This window comes from Sesamum indicum, linkage group LG9, assembly GCF_026168435.1.
Source record: "Sesamum indicum cultivar Baizhima isolate 11 linkage group LG9, ASM2616843v1, whole genome shotgun sequence".
In the NCBI taxonomy this organism is placed as follows: Eukaryota; Viridiplantae; Streptophyta; class Magnoliopsida; order Lamiales; family Pedaliaceae; genus Sesamum; species Sesamum indicum.
Genome location: NC_142665.1, coordinates 26005527 through 26024765, shown reverse-complemented (window position 1 = coordinate 26024765; position 19239 = coordinate 26005527). Strand labels below are relative to the sequence as shown.

Here is a 19239-nt window from a genome sequence, read left to right as displayed (position 1 = left end):
CTTTCTCATTCTTCTCTCCTAAATCTTCTTTTATTTTCCTTTTTGCTTCAATAATCATGATGTTGTATTGTTGGTGTTTTTGCAATTCTCAGTCATCAGGTTAGTTTGTTATTTCTTTGATTTCTCACATGTATCCCCCAACTGCAAACCCTCCCATCCCCATCTTCGCATATAACATCACATCACAATTCTAATTTCTATCTACATACTTGTTTCACATTCGCATACTATGGTCTTGATGACTAAATTTTACCATTGCATGCCAGTCAGCTCAAAAACACAATGCTATAGCTTTCCTACATATTTCTTTTGAAAATGTCAAAAATTTCCTAGACAATCCCTTCCTCACCCTGAAAATGTAAATTCATAATTAAATACCATCCTTAATCGTGTACTGCTAGTTGTCTCGGGGGGAATTTGCCAAATCTTATCAACTTAAATCTGGACTCCATGCATTCAGGTGGTAGTAGCCTGTGTAGACGCCAGAGAACCAAGGACGAGGATGCAGATACAATTTTCTTTTATTTTTTTCTCATTCTAATGAAGTTAATTTAGTTACAGTGGCGTCAATTATAGACTGAATTAGGGCATGGGTTTAGGGAATAATCAGACAGTTTGACAGATACGGAGAGATTTGATGTCTCAAGCGTTGATTGGCCTCTGATATTTCCTAACAAGAAGGATTTGATATCAGTAAACTGATGATGATCAACTTGTATCCAGACAGGTTTCACAATCTAGATTCTAATAACCATGATTCTGCCTTGTACCTGTTTAGCAAGAACACTTGGAATCCATCCAAGTAAATGTAGTTTCAATGTCCAAATCTAGACCTGGGTTTAGGTGCACTTTTTGCAACACCAACACAATGGTGTGCATTTTCTCTTTTAAATTACAACTTAATTACATTATATATTTTAACTATTAAAAGATTGATTACATATTGATGCAACACTAAAGTTCGATAAAAAATTTCCCACCATATGCATATCGTGGCTCCCATTGTTTGCAAAATTTAAGATGATAGAAAGGTTCAATCTGTCGTACATAAAACAATTACCTTTCTGTCTGCAGCACGAGAAAGGTCGGCCATTGCCGAAATTTGGCGAGTGGGACGTCAATAATCCTGCCTCAGCTGATGGATTTACTGTGATTTTTGCCAAAGCCAGAGATGAAAAGAAGGCTAATGACACTGCTGCAGCTGCTGCACCACAGCCAAGTTTCGACAGTATGCCTCAGCAACACCCATCTCATGAGCAATCCCGCAAGGTTATCCATTCTAAACCAATTCACTAAACTATCTTCTTCACTATAAATTTTACAGTTTCATTGAAATGGGTCTACTAATATCCATGCAGAAAAAGTGGCTTTGCTGTATCTGAAATGCCGGTGCAGTTTGGATGGAAAACATGGCGTGGAAAAATTGTAGAGTTCAAATTGGGCACATCCAGCTAAGAGTTGGGGAATGACAGGCAGTTGCAATTTTTAATTTAAACGCATCTGTTATATAAGTTCGTTGGATTTCTATACTTATCCCCGAGTGTATGTTTTGGGGGAACTGTGAAAAGCATTTTAAAGTGCAAGTCATGTTTATTTCCACAACTATTCTTAGATGATGAACTAGATCACATGCACTATAAACTGGTACCATGGTATGACATCAAGACAATGATTTTATTTATACCTCTGTTTCTCTGGACATGTTTAGGTTTTTCTTCCTACAGTACCATGCTAGCACTTGCAACTAGAAGTGTATGTCGCTAAAGACGCTTCCTTGTAGAGAAGCTTGATTAGATATGGAAGCCTAAATACACAAAACAAAAGACCCCACACCTGGCTATGTGATTTAATAATCCCAGCCACTACCATCACAGCCAACAGCAGACCCTGAGGTGGGCCATTCTGGATATGCTGGCAATCCATGGGTTGCTGGGTGGTCAAACAGGCATGCACGTCCAAACTTGCAAAGACCATGACGCTCATAATGCCTACAAATGCTTCTACCCTGTACCAGAATTAAACACAATGAGGGGACAGTGGGAAAAAGCAAAAGAGAGAAAGGATAAATAATAGTATTCAAACATTCCATGGCAATCAGACCACTCAGCTATAAAGTTCCTCAGTTTCACTGCCAACAATGCCATCAGAACTTATTGAAACATTTTTCCTGTCAATTCAATGAATGACTAACATGCCCAGGCCACCGCCCAGGGTCATCTTCAGAAGACAGGTTCAAAGCTCAGAAAACCAATACCATAATCTAAAATATTCCAACAAGCACATGCAACATATTTCATCACATCCAAATTGCTTTAAGAATCTGAGGATGCTCCTGATCCATGTTCTCGTGTAATAATGAGCTGCAAGGTCGATAATTCCAACGCCAAATTCTACTGCTTTGAAGCACAAACTTTATTGATTTAGCACATTTGACTCAAAACCATGAAAGATCCGAGAAATTTCTTCTACTTTTGAGTATTATTGTGTTTCCTATCTCAAGAAGGACACCCAGCTTTTTTAAGGGAAGCAATTGTACATAAGATTCCTTTGATTTCAATAGGAGAACAGAATTCTGCAATAGTAGAGCCTTTAAAAGTTATACTGTAGGCGCTTACCTTTGATACTTAATCCAGGTAAATATCCACAGAGGCTACTTCCCACCACACACCAACCCAATAAATAAGAGAATTGTACAAAAACATGGAAAGGAAAGGAGAATACTGCTTTTGATACTGGTCTCCTGACAGCTCTAAACCTCAAATGGCATGTTTAGGCCAAAACAATAGAAGCAAAAGGTACAAAAAGACATATTTAAAGAACTTCAAGGTGCAAGAGAAGATAATATGAGCTTACAGGTCTCAGTGGCAGGCCATTCTCATTAAGAATACATTCTTCTACCTTAGGCGTCCGATTCTTCGGGTGGTGAAACCGACATGTAGACCTGAATTTGCAATCTCCAGTTTTCATGAAGTAATCACATTCAGGCTGACCTGGTCGTTCAGGGAATTCATCAACTTGCATAGAGCCATCCATTTTTCTCACACAACCATTGGCAGTTGGAGCCGTACAAGAATTTCTTCCTTGATGGGAATAGTTTGAACCCTGAGTAAATCAGGAAAAATGTATCAGATTTATGCATGCTATGTGAAGACAATAATTTTTCTCAAACAGCAGTGTCAGACATCCAAATGCAAAAGGTAGTGCAGGCAAGAGAGAGAGTCATAGTGAATGGGAAAATCTGGTGCAACACATAACCACAACGGAACAACTCACATCTATTGTTAACACAAAAGCAGCAGCAACCATAAGGGCCAGCATTGATTTCAACGTTATTTATAGAAAGACGAGCAAGTGGGGGTATTCACCTTTACCATCTAGTAAATTTTATTTGTCATCAAGATGTCAAAAGAAAAGGGAAAAAAACTCACTTGGCATCAATGTCAAGTATATGCAACATTGGTATAAATGTGTGACTTGGAATTGAAGGCAAGGCCTGGCTTGGGAGACTTTTAATTACCTGAGGCCCATTATGTTCTGATTGTTCACCAATCCATTGAGGAGATGACTGGTTTTCTGAATAGGGACCCACACTGTGAGATGATTTGTGTGAAGACCAGGGTGCTTGATATGGTTTTGATGCTCCTGACAGGTGCAGAGAACCAACACTGCTATTTTCTGCAAGACTGACTACTGGTTCCCCAAACTTTTCATCCATTCCATTGGGAGATCTCTTTCCTGCCACTGAAGTAGGCTCCGGATGATGATAAACACAACGAGATCCATAACCACAGGAACCATTGCGCATGTAGTATGGACACTCCTTCTCACCCTAATAAAAATAAGAACATACATATCATTGTAAAAAAAAAACTTCAGACACATGTCCAAGCAATACGTGTAATGGGAACTGGAAAACGCAGGGAGATATTTACAAATGCATTTAGGACAAGGAGACCCAATAAAAGCACAAAAACATGTCAAAACAAGCACACAAAATATACAATTCTTAGTATTACCAGACGCATAGGCAAACCCAAAAAGTTAAGCTCTGGAACAGTATTTTCCGACTCTTCACCGGGATGGCCATATCTACAAGATTTTCCGTACTTGCACCCTCCTGCAGTTGAGAAGTACTGCAAAGACAACAACCAAGCAGATTCACAGGCAATTTGTGCAAGTAAAGACTAGCGACACCTAATATAAAAGACGGCAGTCTTGAAGAATAACTTGTAACACGGAATACTTGAAACATTAAGGTATTAATACCAAGATATAAGCATTACAAAAGCAGCAAAGAGCAATATCTTAACCATTTTTCCAAGCTAAACTTTGTGAAGATTATACTAGAATAAAGCTCAGAATATAGTGGTGAACCGTGTTAAATGATAATGTATACAAAAAAGCCTATAGTAAAAAGTTGTAGAGCTATAAATTTTACAAGAAACCAAGTTAGGCGTTACTGCATACATGATACCCTCTAGTGAAAAGTTGTACAGTTTTAGAATTTACAACTAGTGAAACCTAAGTATTAGCGGGAAACTTATACCAGAGACTGATCAACATCAGTATTTTGGACAAGTAATCCACCTAACGCTATCATGCTACACTAAAGCTTTCAGATTAAGAAACAAAACGTCATGGACCGATCTTCAGCGTTGAATTTTTCGGAAACCAGAAAAGTTAAAACTATTTACCTTGCACTCAATCGTGCCAAAGTTGTCCGAATCCGAGTCCCTACTTTTAAGAAACTTCCAACAAACACAAAAATATCATTAAACATTTCTAAGAAATGACAAAACAACATCAACGTTTTCAGAAATATCAAAAAAATAAAAAAAAAAAAAGGAAGGAGAAAACATTTCAGGACTCCTAAAGTACCTGCTGAGTCTTCTTGACTGGGTGATTATACCTACAGTTCAGTCCAAACTTACACGTGCCAGTTCGCACGTAGTGAGGGCAATCCCCAGCGTACGGTCGCAGCGGCAGCAATCCGCTGTTCTCGCATCCGGCGACATCCTTGTTTCCATCATCATCAACAATGCTGTCGTTATTGTCTTCAGATTTTAGCGCTACACTCTCCATCCTCTCAATCAACGCATCCTCCGAGAGCGGAGCAGGGGTTAGAAAACCTGGCTCCTGCTCCTCCGTCTCCGCGTCCGGGCACGGCTTCGTCTGGCTATCGTCTTCGTAAGTTGTCATTATGAGCAAAAACCCTAGAGAGCGAAATCAGTGTGAAGCGTATAGCTAAATGAGTGTTAGCATAACGTCTCTGGTGGTGCGGTGCTGCCAACAGTTTTGGCACTGCAATAGACTTCTTTTTCAGTTTGTGCTGCTGGTACTGGTAGTGCTTGTGGGGTCCATCGGATATGCCGTATCTCCTTCTGTATTTCCTATCAAATTTTCTCCAATATCTACTAAAGTCGCTTCTTTTGGTTCGACGGATGAGTATTCCTTTATCTTTCTCCATTCTTTTCTTAGCAAAATTATTAGATAAATTCCAAGAAATTATATGGAAAATAAAATGCATGCAATCCATTTTTCGTCTTTCTTTTTTTGAGTATGGAAATATTTTTTAATTTATTTTTAAAAGTAAAGTCAGTCCCATTTTATGATTTTTGGATTATAAAACCATACAAATATATTTAGGAGACAGCCCATTGATTTAAGCACATAAGTTTTATGAGAATTCTTATATTCGAATCTCCAATCCTAATAAGAAAAAACTTCCCATAAAAAGTATAATTATATAATTTGATCTGAGATCATATGGAAAAGTCAAAGCATAGGTGGTCAAAGATGATGAGGGGTGAGATTTTAATTGACCTTTTTTTCAAAACTCAATTTTCCCAATGTTTTGCTTTCAGATCACTTAGATTACACTTCTGCTTTATTTTTTTTTTATATAAAAATTATGTTTGTTTTGATTTTTTTGAGAGGATATTTGTTTTGATTTATTGGTACCATATCTTGGTTATGTTATTTAAAACAAATGGTACATAAATCGAATTATCTGCGAGTATGAAAGCAATTAATGAAATTTAATTATCCATCAAAAAATTTTAATTAATACATCCATCACATGAGGATTAGGACATCCACTATTCCCAAAAAAAGATGGGGAAGAAAAAAAACATGGTAGCGAACAACAACGTTTAGGGCTGAGTCACGCATAACAACTATGGTATCTTCGTCATTTTTGGCAAGATCATTGAACACGACAAACAGATTTGATTTGGGGGAGAAGATAGGGTTTGGAAGAATGATTGATCTTTTTCTTTTTCCCAAGTCAACTATCTTTTCCCCACTTAAATTGCCACGTACTCTTCTATGTGGCATGACATGTGGTTAATTGACCGAAAATTGGACTAACTAATTTATACGTTGGAAAGTTTTGGGTAAATTTAGAATTTTGGCAGGGAAAAAAAAAGTAAAAAATCCTCAAACGGATCAAAACTAATTAATTTTGTAAGTTACTGTAATTAATAAAAAATGAACATACTTATAGGATTAAAATTAAAATTAAGCATACTTGACGGACTAAAAAGATATTTTTCCCTCTTGCTTATAATTAATATGAGATGTGTGCTAACAGTATCAGCTCTTGAGACAAAGGCAGAACAAGAACATAACCTTATTTGAATGACAACTTTAAACAACACGAAGCATTGTTGTACAAAATATAATTGGTTTGAACCAAAGCCTGATTGCTATGTTATTGAAAAAAAAAGGGTCTGATAAGAATTTAAGATTATAAAGTGCAGTGGTAATATCTATTTATAAATAGTTATTACATGTGGAAATTGAAGTGATGGATGAGGATGAGCCACACACAAATCTGACATGAATTGAAATTGCAATCTACAGTGTCCATAATTGTTAGGTTTATTATTAGGGTGAAAGATGGATGACCTAATTTCAGGTCATCTGCTTCAACCACCGTCTCATCGCCAATCTTTCCAATTTCTTTTATGGTTGGCAATAAATGCCGCCCAACTGTTGGGTTCTGTTCTCACCACCCCCTCCATAGTATTATTCATCAATTGCTACCCAATCTCATCAATGTACATCGCATTTCATTTATTTTCGGTTTAGTAAAAAAAATGATTTAATCCCATTTTAGTACTTTTTTTTTTTTATAAAAAATAATTTTTTGTTTCAAATAAGACTATGGTTGAGATTTGAAAAAAGAGAATATATTGTGGATATTCAAATTATTACTATTTAATAGCAAATATTTTTACATAGATATATTTATATGTAGAATTCTTTTGCTCTTTTTGTTTTTTTTTTTAAAAAAATAAGAAAATAGTTTTACCCATTTTTTAATTATTATCATGATGATGCACGTATGTAAGCACTTATATAACCCTGGTTTGAACCGCATCTCAGATTCATCATCCCTCGCTCATGGCGGACTGCATCTTAGAGCAGCTCAAATCTCAGCCAGCATGGCTTCTCGTCTTCCTCTCGCTCGGTTTCTTATCAATCCTCAAGTTCTCTCTTTCGATTCTCAAATGGGTCTATGTCAATTTCCTCCGACCCGGGAAAAACCTCAAGAACTACGGGTCATGGGCTTTAATCACCGGTCCTACTGATGGAATCGGGAAAGCCTTCGCTTTTCAGCTGGCAAGGAAAGGGCTCAACTTAGTTCTAGTTGGCAGAAACCCGGATAAGCTTAAGGATGTCTCGGAATCCATTAAATCCAAATACGGGTCCACCCAGATCAAGAATGTGGTGGTGGACTTTTCTGGCGATTTGGACGACGGGGTTTCCAGGATTAAGGAAGTTATTCAAGGGTTAGATGTTGGGGTGTTGATTAACAACGTTGGCGTGTCTTATCCTTATGCGAGGTTCTTGCATGAAGTGGATGACAAACTATTGAGTGATCTGATTAAGGTGAATGTGGAGGGTACTACCAAAGTGACTCAAGCTGTTTTGCCAGGGATGGTGAAGAGGAAAAAGGGGGCGATTGTCAATATTGGGTCTGGTGCTGCTATTGTGATTCCTTCTGATCCGCTTTATTCTGTTTATGCTGCTACCAAAGCGTGAGTATTTCTTGTCAATATGTTTCTTTTCTTATGCTTTCTATCTTGTTGGTTGTTTGTTTTTCTGTGTGCTTGGATTGTTATGCTGTTTTCTTTCGCTTGAACTTGTGTTTGAGCTTGATTTCTTGTTTAATGAGCTGATCCAGACGAGGTTTAATCAAGTAGAGTTTGAGTTTGAGTTTGATTGGCCCTATATTTGTTTCAAACGGTTAATTACTTAGCTCACTGAATTTAGTGGAAAAGCTTAATGAATGGTAAAGTATTCCAACTTTGTTGTTTTCCAGCAATCGTCTCCTTTTTACTTGATGCTGGAACTGGCCTTACTGTTAAAAGCATCGCTTGCTCATGATGGCATATTTGCAGTTAAATTTGATTGTTGGAATTTGTATGAACGACAAAACTTTTGAACTCGTGAAATTTACTTAAAATGTAGCTTGAATGGCCATTCTTGTTTTATGACTAAATTGAGTGAGATTTGTAGGTAGATTGGGATTAATATATGTAGTTCAAAAAATGATAATACTAACTGAGTTTGTTGGGTGCTTTCAGGTATGTTGATCAGTTCTCAAGATGCCTCTACGTGGAGTATAAGAAGAGTGGGATTGATGTGCAGTGTCAGGTAAAATTCCTGCTTCAGAATAATAATCAGTATATTGTTTTGTGGTTGGATCAATTGCTTGCGAATCATTTTAGGTCAATGTGGTATGCCCTCATTGTTTTTCGACTAATGCTGCGTATTGGAAAGTGTTATTTGGATCTTGTTGTTCGTCATCTTTGAAGTTAAATCATACTGTTGTTGTGCATATATTTCATTTTCTATTACAAGCAGCTCTATCTAGGCATCCAAGTAAAATAGTATGGAGGATAAAGGTTTAGATGAAAGTAGCTTGATTGCTGGCTTGGTCTATCTCTACGGTAGCCATTTCCCTTTAGGAGTATGACGAAATAGATACTCCAGTCTCACTAAATCTCCTCTGTTCATCTCATTTCTTGTTGGTGTCATTATACAGCATTTCATATTTGGTACAACTACAGTCTTATCAAATTAAACTGTCTCTACGAGTTATAGTTGTTTGTTGGATAGATTTGGCCATAAAAAGATTCTAGGACTTTCCGCTCAAATATGGTCATCAAGGAGGATAATTCATCAATACCATTCATTTTCCTTGTATATGAGTAAAGCACCTTTCTGCTAATGCTACTGTATCACATCAATTGCGATGCTGCATTTGTCGTTCTGTTCAGTTTAGAAATTGGTAAGTGTGAATAGGTGGAGATCTGATTCATCATCTGCAGGTACCATTATACGTGGCAACAAAGATGGCATCAATCAGAAGGTCATCCTTCTTTGTTCCATCAACAGATGGTTATGCTCGTGCAGCCCTGCGCTGGATAGGCTATGAACCTCGGTGCACCCCTTACTGGCCTCATTCACTCTTGTGGGCTCTGGCAAGTTCTTTGCCTGAGTCAGTAATTGATGCTTGGCGTCTCAAGTTCTGCCTCGGAATTAGGAAGAGAGGACAACTGAAAGACTCAAGGAAGAAGGAGTAGAAGTCATCTCTGTTTCTTGCATTCTCTCTCTGTCTGTACCAATTATTCTCTCCCAGCCCATTTTAGTGAGAACATTGTCTTGAGACGTATTATCAGTTATTTTTAAAACTGGTTCAAATTTCTTCTTTTTCAAATTCAATGTGCTTCTTTGTTCCATTAGGGAGAAGTTAAAACTTAACACTTTATTTACATTCTACCAATATAATGTGTTGAGAGGGGCACAAAGGAAAAGGAGGAAAAACATTCAAACAAGAACAGAAAAGAAAATCAAATTCAAAACAGAGTCAAAACTTCTTACAACACGTTTATGGCTTTTGCAATACAAATAACAGGGAGGTTATACAATATTTGGAAGGAAAGATCCATGAGAACCTAATGGAAAGAGGGGAAAAGGGGGGAACACCTATGCATATCTAGGACTATTCAGCAAATTAACTGATGTGAGCTCTGCAGAGGCTATATGAGTCATAAGCTGCAAACAATACAACTGCAAATTAAACTGATACTGCGCCTGTTTATGCGATTTCGACGTCTCTTTCACACGTTTCACCCTTCTGATCAGGACCTTCACCATTTGTTCTGCTTTTAAAAGACTTCTGGCTGAAGATACGGGCAAACATGCTTTTTGATCTCGGCACTGTTTGAGGTTCAGTGCTGCCAGATTTCTCGCCACCACCATTCTTCTTGGCAAGCTCTTCCAAGATGTTTTTCATACTACTCTCAAAACGGCGTCTAAATGTTGGATATCTTGATATTGATTTAGTGATCCCTTGAAGTCTGCAGAAAACATAAGCAGTGGAATAAAAATCAGAAAGAGACGATACAATAACAATACTATGGTAGTCAACTTCTCGATAATTTGAATAGAGACACTCAAACTGTCATCTTCACCTTCGAGCTAAAGCATCAAGCTCGGCTCGTCTAAGCTCAGATTCAGGTTCCGGGCCAATATTTGAGTTCTTCAATCTCGCAGGATCGCCACTCAATAAAACTAACTTGCCGAGGTATTGCTCTTCCGCCTCAGAGAGGTTGCTAGCTTTAATCTGGTCTTTAATGATCAAGAGTGGATTCAGAAACCAATCAAAGAACGTATCTTTAGGCCTATTCGAAGAGGTTATTTCAGTAACATTGTCGCCTGGATCAACAAGAAGACAAAATGTTATACCATCATTCTTTCTGACATCTCTCACCAATAATAAGAACAGAAGATTCAAAATTATAGTAGAAGAAAGATTTTTCACTTACCTAGCAATATGCCAGTAGAATTGGCTTTAGTCGAGCGCAAAAGTGTCTGAAGAAGGCAATAAGCAGGCAAACCTACGCTTATCACTCTGCCTCTGTCTCTTTTACTCTTGGCATCTTCAATATCTTTTAGTGTTATTATCCCTTCCAAAGCCATAACTTCCCCATGCCGCTGGCACTCCTTGAACAACGCATCAGCTAACTATAAAATCATGTGTTGGAGAACATCAGCACCAACTCAAAACTAGATATTATTAACTGCACCGATTATTTACTTTCAGAAACTTCAGAAATAGGCATTTGGATGCTCAACTAAGATAGTCTAACAATAAATGTTAATCAGTTTTTTCAACTGAATAAAGTTGATTTCTGCTTCCATCTGACCAAAATCGTACCTCCAGGGGTTTCAACTCAAGCATAGGCGCGTTGAGAGAACTCGTACGAGCGGGTGGATTTTTGAAAGAGCTGGGCCTCGAGAAAGAAATGGAACGAGAGGTAGTTCGTGAAGGGGCCTTCTTTCTGTAACGTGGCCTGTAGAAACACCCCAAGTAATTTTCTTTCACATATTACAGTTGATTGTGAATATATAAATACAACACATACAAACACACAGAGGGGGTGAGAGAGCAGAAGTTAGAACCTGGGATAGCAGGATCCTTCAGGCAGGTCAAGAACATCATTGCTATATTCGTCGTATATAGACAAAGAGGCAATAATATAACAAAGTCCAAACCAGAAAGAGCTCTCCTACACTCAAAAGTCAACTATTGGATTTTAGTAGTACTAGAGTGTTGAGAAAGCTAATAAAAGCAAGAATAGAATTTTCTCCCATTTCTCCAATTTCCACCTTTCCCTACTTCTTTACTCATTTTTGTTAGAACTAAGAAATGGGAGTGCACCTGATAGACAATCACAGCTGCATAAGCTCCCAAGAAGATACTTGATACAATGGAGCCCAAAACTGCTCCCACAACGGCCAATGGCCAGAGTAAAATAGCAAATCCAGCAAATGGCACGCATATGGTCTCCAAGAAGGGCCCTTCACGGCCAATACAATCATGAAACAAGCGATGCCACCCCTTGAATAGCATATAGGGGCTCTTACACAGTGCAATAACTGAGATCACAGGAAGGTCAACGATTGAACCCAAAATCCCAGCAATAAGGGCAAGTGGAACATATAACAATCTGCAATTCAAAGCAGGAATTTCTTGAACTTAATGAGAAATTGAGAATGCTATAAGAACCACCAGCATTTTCAGGGTCGAGATAAGTGAATAGTCTAGTTCCAAACATCTACCAGCTGTTCCTTAACTTTGTTATACATTAGCACCCAATTCATTTGAAGTTAGAAATGTCACTTGTTGACAAACCAAGCATTCTCAAAATAATAGAGCTTGCTACTCTTGATTCAAATATAACAGAGAGAACTCGAAAAACTTTGAGCACTCTTTTGGTTTATGGAGTCTGTGCATAATATGCAGTTGCAGCAAAACCAAAACATAAGCTGCTACACTTTGCTATGGTGATTAGTTTAATCAAACACCCAACTTGCAATAGAACTCCACAATGCAAAAGGCACATTTATCACTGATGAAAAGACCCTACAGTTGAAGTCAAAGATCAATTCATGGAGAATATTTTGATAACATAGTAATTCTTAAAATACAAGAACCTTAAATCCAATTTCTGATGAATCGACTAACTGAGAAAAGCAAAAAGATGGTTAATGATGGCAGACAGAAAAAAACATACCGAATTTCGTAATATTTTCCTTCAGGAGGCCCTTGACGCCTTATATCATCCATAATTGAGAAGTAAGAATGGTAACAAACATCCAAAACATCCCTAATAATAGTGAAGCTCCCTTTGATAGCGCTCCAAGTTCCATCCTGTAAGCATGGTGAAACAAGAACCAGACTTTTGAAGTCACTAAAAGAAATGGAAATATATAAAGCTATACTTGGTACAATTTACATACGCAAATGCAGTGATAGAATTTGTTAGTCTTCCCTTCATTGACTGCCTGAAAAGTAGCAAATATTGGTGCAAGCAAGCCATATGCTGCCCCAAACAGAAGGCTACATGCAATTCCAATGGGGGGCCATGAGATTAAGACGGCAGCAATACAAATGCTAAGAATGAGCTTCAAAGCTGGACCAAATTGTTTTGTGCTGCCATTGCAAGAAATAGATGGTATCACTTAGATGACAAATGGTTCAATTTGTTGAAATGAGTATCACAGAAGTGTCAAGAACACACCTCAAAATGCAGTAATACGTATAGAAGCAGTGTATAGGCCAAAGACCCAATATTATCACTGAAATTGCGACAGTTATTATCAGAAATATCACCGGGAACATAATGATACCTGAAACAAACAAAGAGAAGTTCAGCGGATAATATTTTAATTATATAGCAGTATGATATTGTATTCTCATATATATACATAATAATACATATGAATTGTTTTAACTGAATGCAATGGTGATACAATACAATCTTATGCAGTCATTGCTTCAACAACTCTTCGGTAAGAAAACAACAGGGCAAGTAACACCTTGACCAACATCAACTCAAATGTGAGAATCCTGAAGTTGAGAAAATGTGCAATGAAAAGAAGCCACACTTCTTAATCAAATAATAACCTCCAAATTATTGAGAAAGGTAGAGAGAGAGAGGGTCAAGGACTCCATTTCAATGATCAAAATCTCAAGTCGGCTTTCCGAGTTGCATGTATTCAATAATTCATTTTCTGTCAAACAATACTTGCAATTCTCCCAATCTTAGGATAAATTTTACGCTTAAAACTGTAATATTTCCGAACATAAAAAATCACAATTCAGTCTTATTCATACAGGTATGCAGAGACGATTTAACGGACTATCAGTCAGGCAGCAAGACAGAATTAACATTGTGTCAGAGCAGACAAGACAAGCTTGTCAGGAAATGATAACCAAACACAAAGGAGAAGCAAGAATACAGAAAAGAACGAAATAAAAGAAAATAATACAGAATAGAAGATAAACAGAAGGGTAGCAATGAACACCTTTAATGAAGCCAAGAATAAGAAGGCCAATGAAGAAAGGCAAGAAAAAGATGAAGTTCCAGAGAGAAGCCCAGAAACCCCTTGGAGGTTCCATTCTTTCTTTCTTGGATTTTCCGCTCAATCACCACAAACCCATCCAACAATCAACCAAATTCTTCAAATGGCTCAGCTCCGAACAAGAAAGTAGTTAAAGAAACAAAAAAGATAGCATTTTTCTCACTGAACTCGACTTCCAGCACCTGATGCCCACCAAATACACCGACAGACTGGTGGGTTTCTGTCTTGTAGTTCACTTTCTTTTCTTTACTCGAAAAAGTTTGAGGCTTTCTAAGAGTTTCAACATTGAAGCTAATTAAAAGAACAGAATTGATAATGCGCTTTAATTTGGGTTTTGTCTAAATAGATGAGCAAACAGTTGATAACCCGTGAAAGCCTCAGATCTATGGATAGAGTAGTTCTTTTTTATCTTTTGGGTTACAGGTAGTTGTTCTGTGCTCCTGCAAGCTTCTCTTTTTCTACGTTGTGTTTTCCTTATTTTACCCAGCACTAAGCACTTTTCTAGTCATTCGAAGTCTTATTTTAAAATGAAAAGCAAAGGAGCCCGGCTTCTTACTCCAAAATCCGGTCATACCACGCTGGAAATTGCGACAAAAGTATTCAGAAAAAGGACATAGATTACCGTGATTATTTTTTATATTGCCATGTTCGTAAGTTACGATTTAACATATTTACTTCTGCTAACTTATTTATGATCGAGCAAATGAAGAATACTGATTAATTAATCAAGAATCTGAGATTTGTCTATCAACCAAGCAACCAGCAACAGAGTCACACTCACACAAATAACGCAGTTCTTCTTCAGATTGTTTCATTTTTTTCTTCACATCAACATATTATTAAATTAAATACACAAAAACTAATCCAACCCAATTGCTGTAATAAATCAAACGTTATAAAATGAATTCTTGTTAACTGGTGAAATTTTTCGTTCTTTGTCAGATTGAATGGCGAGTGTTGGGCAACGACCCGTCATCTGTTATTGTGAAAGGTTATAGTTTCAGGGAACCGTAGGCAGCAAAATGGGGAGAAGTCCTAACTCTCTTTGGTTTATACACCAAATACAAATGCAAGAATTAATAAAACGTGTGTGTGTGTTTTTTTAAACAACAAAGACAGGAATCTTGATAAGATGTTCCAGTCGATTTGTCTAAGACATCCAGACACAAAGTGAAAAATGTACAAGGGAACTATTTACATGGAAACTCGGACGATCAGTCGACATCTGATTCTATGTTGTCCCACAAATTATATAATAAAGAAATGCTACTGGACAAAAACTTTGAACACAAGAGACAGGCTTGCCTTACTCTAAAGCAAAGTGATTTTGCAGGTGAAGCATGGTAATTGCAAATAGTAAAACTACATCTCATATTGGCATAAAACATCCTGAAAAAGTATGGGATTCACCTATGTAACTCTTCCTTCTGTGGCGTGTATATTTCACTTCTATCAAATGGTTTACTTCTCCTGGGAACACCAGCTAAATTACAGAACTCTGACAAATTTTTCCTGATCTGCACGTTTTTCTTTCTTTCTGGTGGCCGAGGGCCTAGAGAGCTAATGTCTATGGTTGCACCATACGTTTGTGAAGATTGGATCACGGCATCATAGGCCTTAGTTGAAAGCACAAGGCCCTCATTGTGAGCCCTTAAATGCAACTCATAAGCAAGCCTTGGTTTACCGTCTTTTGTCAGAGCCTCAATCAACATTTCATAAGTAACCTCATTGGGGGTTATATTTTGAAGTTTCATACGCTGGAACCATTCATACGCCACACTTCCCAAATTATTTCGAGCACAACTGCTGATTATTGCATTGAAAGTGACCACCGTTGGCTCGATACCAACAGTTCCCATTTCCTGAATTACGGAATCCACATTGTCAAATTTTCCTTGGACAGCATATATTGAAGCCATGATTGTGTAGGCATACAGATTTGGCTGGACACCCACTTTCATCATATGTTTCCAGACATGAAGGGCTTCATCATAGAGTTTCCCTTTCTCAAGAGCACTAAGCAATGCCCCATACGAGATTATTGTGGGTTTCTCACCTTGTTCGACCATTCTCTTGAATATCTCAATAGCAGCTGAGGTTTCTGAAGCCTTGGAACAAGCAACAAGAACAGAATTCCATTCTCTGCTGCCTGGTTTAAGGCCTTTCTCTTCCATCTTGTTGAGCAACCTCACACCCCATCTCCAAATTCCCTTTTTCCTAGCTGCAGTCAGCAGTATATTAAAATGAGAGACAATCAATTCATTTGACATGTTATTTGGTTCTGGTCCCTTATCCAACAACTCCTCGTAAATTTCTAAAGCAGCCCACCACTTCTTTGCTTTTCCCATTAGCCAAATGACATGATTGCAAACTGATAAACTTATTTCACCGTCCATTTCTCTTATCCTAGTATACAATTCCTTAGCTACAACATAATGTTCTTCGCGTGTGCATGCCCATATGAGACGCTCATGTTCTGCACGACCCGGCTGCAAGCCAGCCTTATCCATCTCTTTCAGCAGCCTCAATACCTCAGTGCTTAGGGTCTCACTCGCCACAAGCCAGCGTCTCATCACTTGGTAGCAGATACGAATAGTGAAGTTTTCTAGCTTGGCAAACTCATGTTCCCAGTCTTCTTCATCATCTTTCCCGATTTCACCTTTTTGGTATTTGTTTTTTATCTCAAGAAAGAACGTCAGAGCTCCAAATCCATCTTCCATTCTACGATAAGCGAATAAGACAGTAGAATAAGAAGCAGGAGATGGAGATACACCTTTGGTTGGCATCTCCTCAAAAAGTTGGAGAGCCTTGACTTCTTTTCCCTGTTCTATGTAAATGCCCATTAAAGTGTTGTATGTCACAATATTAGGAAGCACCCCTTCTACAGCCATATCATTTATTACTTTCTCAACATCATCAAAATTTTCAGCTTGCTTCATTGCTCCCAAAAGGCTGTTATATATAAAAATGTTGGGTCTGAGAGGACTATCAGTCTCTTTTCTCTTTCTAATAAGCCACTCAAAGAGAGCCATTGCTGAGTCTAGCCTCTTGTCTTTGCCAAAGCCTCTAATTATCGTAGAATACACCTGAAGTGGAAGTTTCTGTTTCTCCTTGAGAACTTCTTCCACGTCATCTGCAGTTTTGGCTGAGTGCAGTCTCCATGCCAGGGCACGAACATCAATCCTCTGACTATTCCCACTTTGAACTTCTTCTCCATTATCACTTCCACCCTTTTGCACATCATCATCCTCATGATTATTATCCACGGAGTCTCCATAATTATTTGCGCGTGAATCACTCTCCTTTACTTCATCCAGTTGAACACGAGCAATTTCCGCATCATCTCTATGCTCCAAAGAGTCATTTAAGTGGTCTAACTCTTCTTTGGCAATATCGTCTCCAACTGTGGGTTCCTCCAGGGCCCATGCCAAGGCAAAGGCCGCACCAAGTGAATCTTTTTTGGGTTTGGACAAGAGATAACCCGTGCCTTGGGGGCAGAAAGATAAAAACTTACATTTCAACTCAAAGTTTCGCCGTACAAGACTAGTACCACCTCTAAAACCCCTGAAATAGCTTGATAAATGGAATAAACTATTGCAGGGATTACGGCAAAAATCCAATCTTTTCCTTCTCTCTCCGCATTTAACTAAACTAAGACAAGAACATAATTCTAAATCCACCTGAGGTATCACACAGGAGTGCCAAGACCCACTTGCTGAAGGCCAAATGGTCAGAGCTTGCATATTGATCCCCGAGATGTTCACAAATCAAAGCACAACCTCAAGATCGAGTACTCCACCAAAAGTCGAGGAGTCATGTCAGAATTCAGCTCCGAATACTATAATAAAGAAACTACTCTAGCTATCAAGATCAAACAAACAGAAAGCGAAGAGGAATCAAGAGTTGCAGCGCTGCAATCCCGGTTCCGCTTTTCTAGTTACTCAAGAATCGGAAGAGAACAAATCATACCTTGCAGAGGAGGACAAGAATCAAGCTTAATGATTGAAGTCGAATGGTAAGTTGAGTTACCAGAGTTTGTAGGAGCTGTTGGTAAACAACTGGTGCTGGATATCCCACAGCCATTCAAATGCCAAGAGCACTGAAATGGGAATTGATTCTACACCACGAATGCTGACATACCAAAACGGCGGCGTTGCAGACGTCTTTTCTTGGTTGTGGGCCATACATAAATCATCTGTCCTACTGGGCCGGACTAGCTGGAAAAATGGGCTTTATATGAGCCTCCTCTCCTCAATTCTTGTTGTTGGATCAAGTCTAAGATGGATGAGAGAGATCAAAATTCATCAATCGGGTCCAATCTTTCAGTAATTAAGTACAGCAGTAGTTTTGATGAATGCAGACATGACGTGGGGACAGCTAGCTAACCTTGAGTATGTAGGTATGATGACAAGAGTGAGTGCAGTAGGTTCTTAGTATTAAACAAAAATGACAAAGTGTGTTTAGATCCTATAGGGATAGAGATTCTGCCCTAAATCTCTCCAAATCTTACAATTATCACACACTATCTTCCCTGCTTACATCTCCATATCCTGTTTCGAATCAACCACCCCCACACCATGCATCTAACTGTCTATACTACTTTTCAGACTGTATCAAGACTTATTAATCACCAACCCTATCTTATACGCATCTAAATAAGATCGTGTAACCACCCTATGTATATTCTTGGGTTTTAATTAATTCTTGAAACTTTAATTATTTTATATTTGTTTAATAAGTAATGATCGATCATCATATGAATTTGATAGTAGGGAAATTATTAAATTAATAATAGTTGTTAAAGATTTGATTTTCAGAAATGTATATTTCATATACTCGTAATTATTAATGTCACATATAGACATAAATTGGCAAGTGGATTATAAATAATTAATTCGTGTGTTATATCATAGACATGTGCTTGGATTCGGGTGCTTAAAATCACAGGGTTTCCGCATTAATTAATGAAAATGATATATATGCATAACATGGATTTCATCCTCAATAAATCTAATTAAGATGTGATTCCTCATAAAATAATAGCATATCCACACATATATCTTACGTAAATCTTTTACATTTATAATCAAATTTGTGACATTTATAGTGTAATAGAAGATCCAATTGGCTCTCTTGTTAAAGATTAAGCTCATGTTTATTTCCAAGAGTGGAACCCATAGTTGGTGTAATTATAATAAAATTACGGGCCGACATCCTTTGTGCCGCAGATGTTTTCAGCCCCAAACTGCAACCCCTTTATTGAGACAGGGTAGCATGGACTCCTTTACCACATTT

The 19239-nt window shown here is 37.9% G+C and overlaps 4 protein-coding genes across 4 annotated transcripts; 1 reads left to right on the top strand and 3 right to left on the bottom strand.

Annotated features, from left to right (window-relative positions):
- Positions 1-1655: 1655 nt before the first annotated feature.
- LOC105177372 (zinc finger CCCH domain-containing protein 43) lies at positions 1656-5416 on the bottom strand. Its single transcript, XM_011100493.3, has 6 exons — positions 4879-5416; positions 4695-4748; positions 4017-4133; positions 3518-3829; positions 2854-3102; positions 1656-2005 (listed from the first exon to the last, which is right to left on the bottom strand). Exons 1-6 carry the CDS (start codon positions 5197-5199, stop codon positions 1847-1849), a joined length of 1212 nt encoding a protein of 403 aa, XP_011098795.1. The 5' UTR covers positions 5200-5416; the 3' UTR covers positions 1656-1846.
- Positions 5417-7375: 1959 nt separating this feature from the next.
- Positions 7376-9735, top strand: LOC105177370 (very-long-chain 3-oxoacyl-CoA reductase 1). The gene is made up of 3 exons (XM_011100490.3): positions 7376-8045; positions 8595-8664; positions 9342-9735. The coding sequence occupies exons 1-3, from the start codon at positions 7408-7410 to the stop codon at positions 9594-9596; spliced, it is 963 nt and encodes a 320-aa protein (XP_011098792.1). The 5' UTR covers positions 7376-7407; the 3' UTR covers positions 9597-9735.
- Positions 9736-9839: 104 nt separating this feature from the next.
- LOC105177369 (putative membrane protein At3g27390) lies at positions 9840-14428 on the bottom strand. Its single transcript, XM_011100489.3, has 10 exons — positions 13888-14428; positions 13101-13209; positions 12820-13012; positions 12594-12730; positions 11738-12026; positions 11479-11585; positions 11234-11369; positions 10842-11040; positions 10488-10731; positions 9840-10373 (listed from the first exon to the last, which is right to left on the bottom strand). The coding sequence occupies exons 1-10, from the start codon at positions 13979-13981 to the stop codon at positions 10112-10114; spliced, it is 1770 nt and encodes a 589-aa protein (XP_011098791.1). The 5' UTR covers positions 13982-14428; the 3' UTR covers positions 9840-10111.
- A 640-nt stretch (positions 14429-15068) lies between these two features.
- On the bottom strand, positions 15069-18084 carry LOC105177505 (Pentatricopeptide repeat (PPR-like) superfamily protein). The gene is made up of 2 exons (XM_088884664.1): positions 17914-18084; positions 15069-17782 (listed from the first exon to the last, which is right to left on the bottom strand). The coding sequence occupies exon 2, from the start codon at positions 17685-17687 to the stop codon at positions 15351-15353; it is 2337 nt and encodes a 778-aa protein (XP_088740790.1). The 5' UTR covers positions 17688-17782; positions 17914-18084; the 3' UTR covers positions 15069-15350.
- Between the last annotated feature and the right edge of the window lie 1155 nt (positions 18085-19239).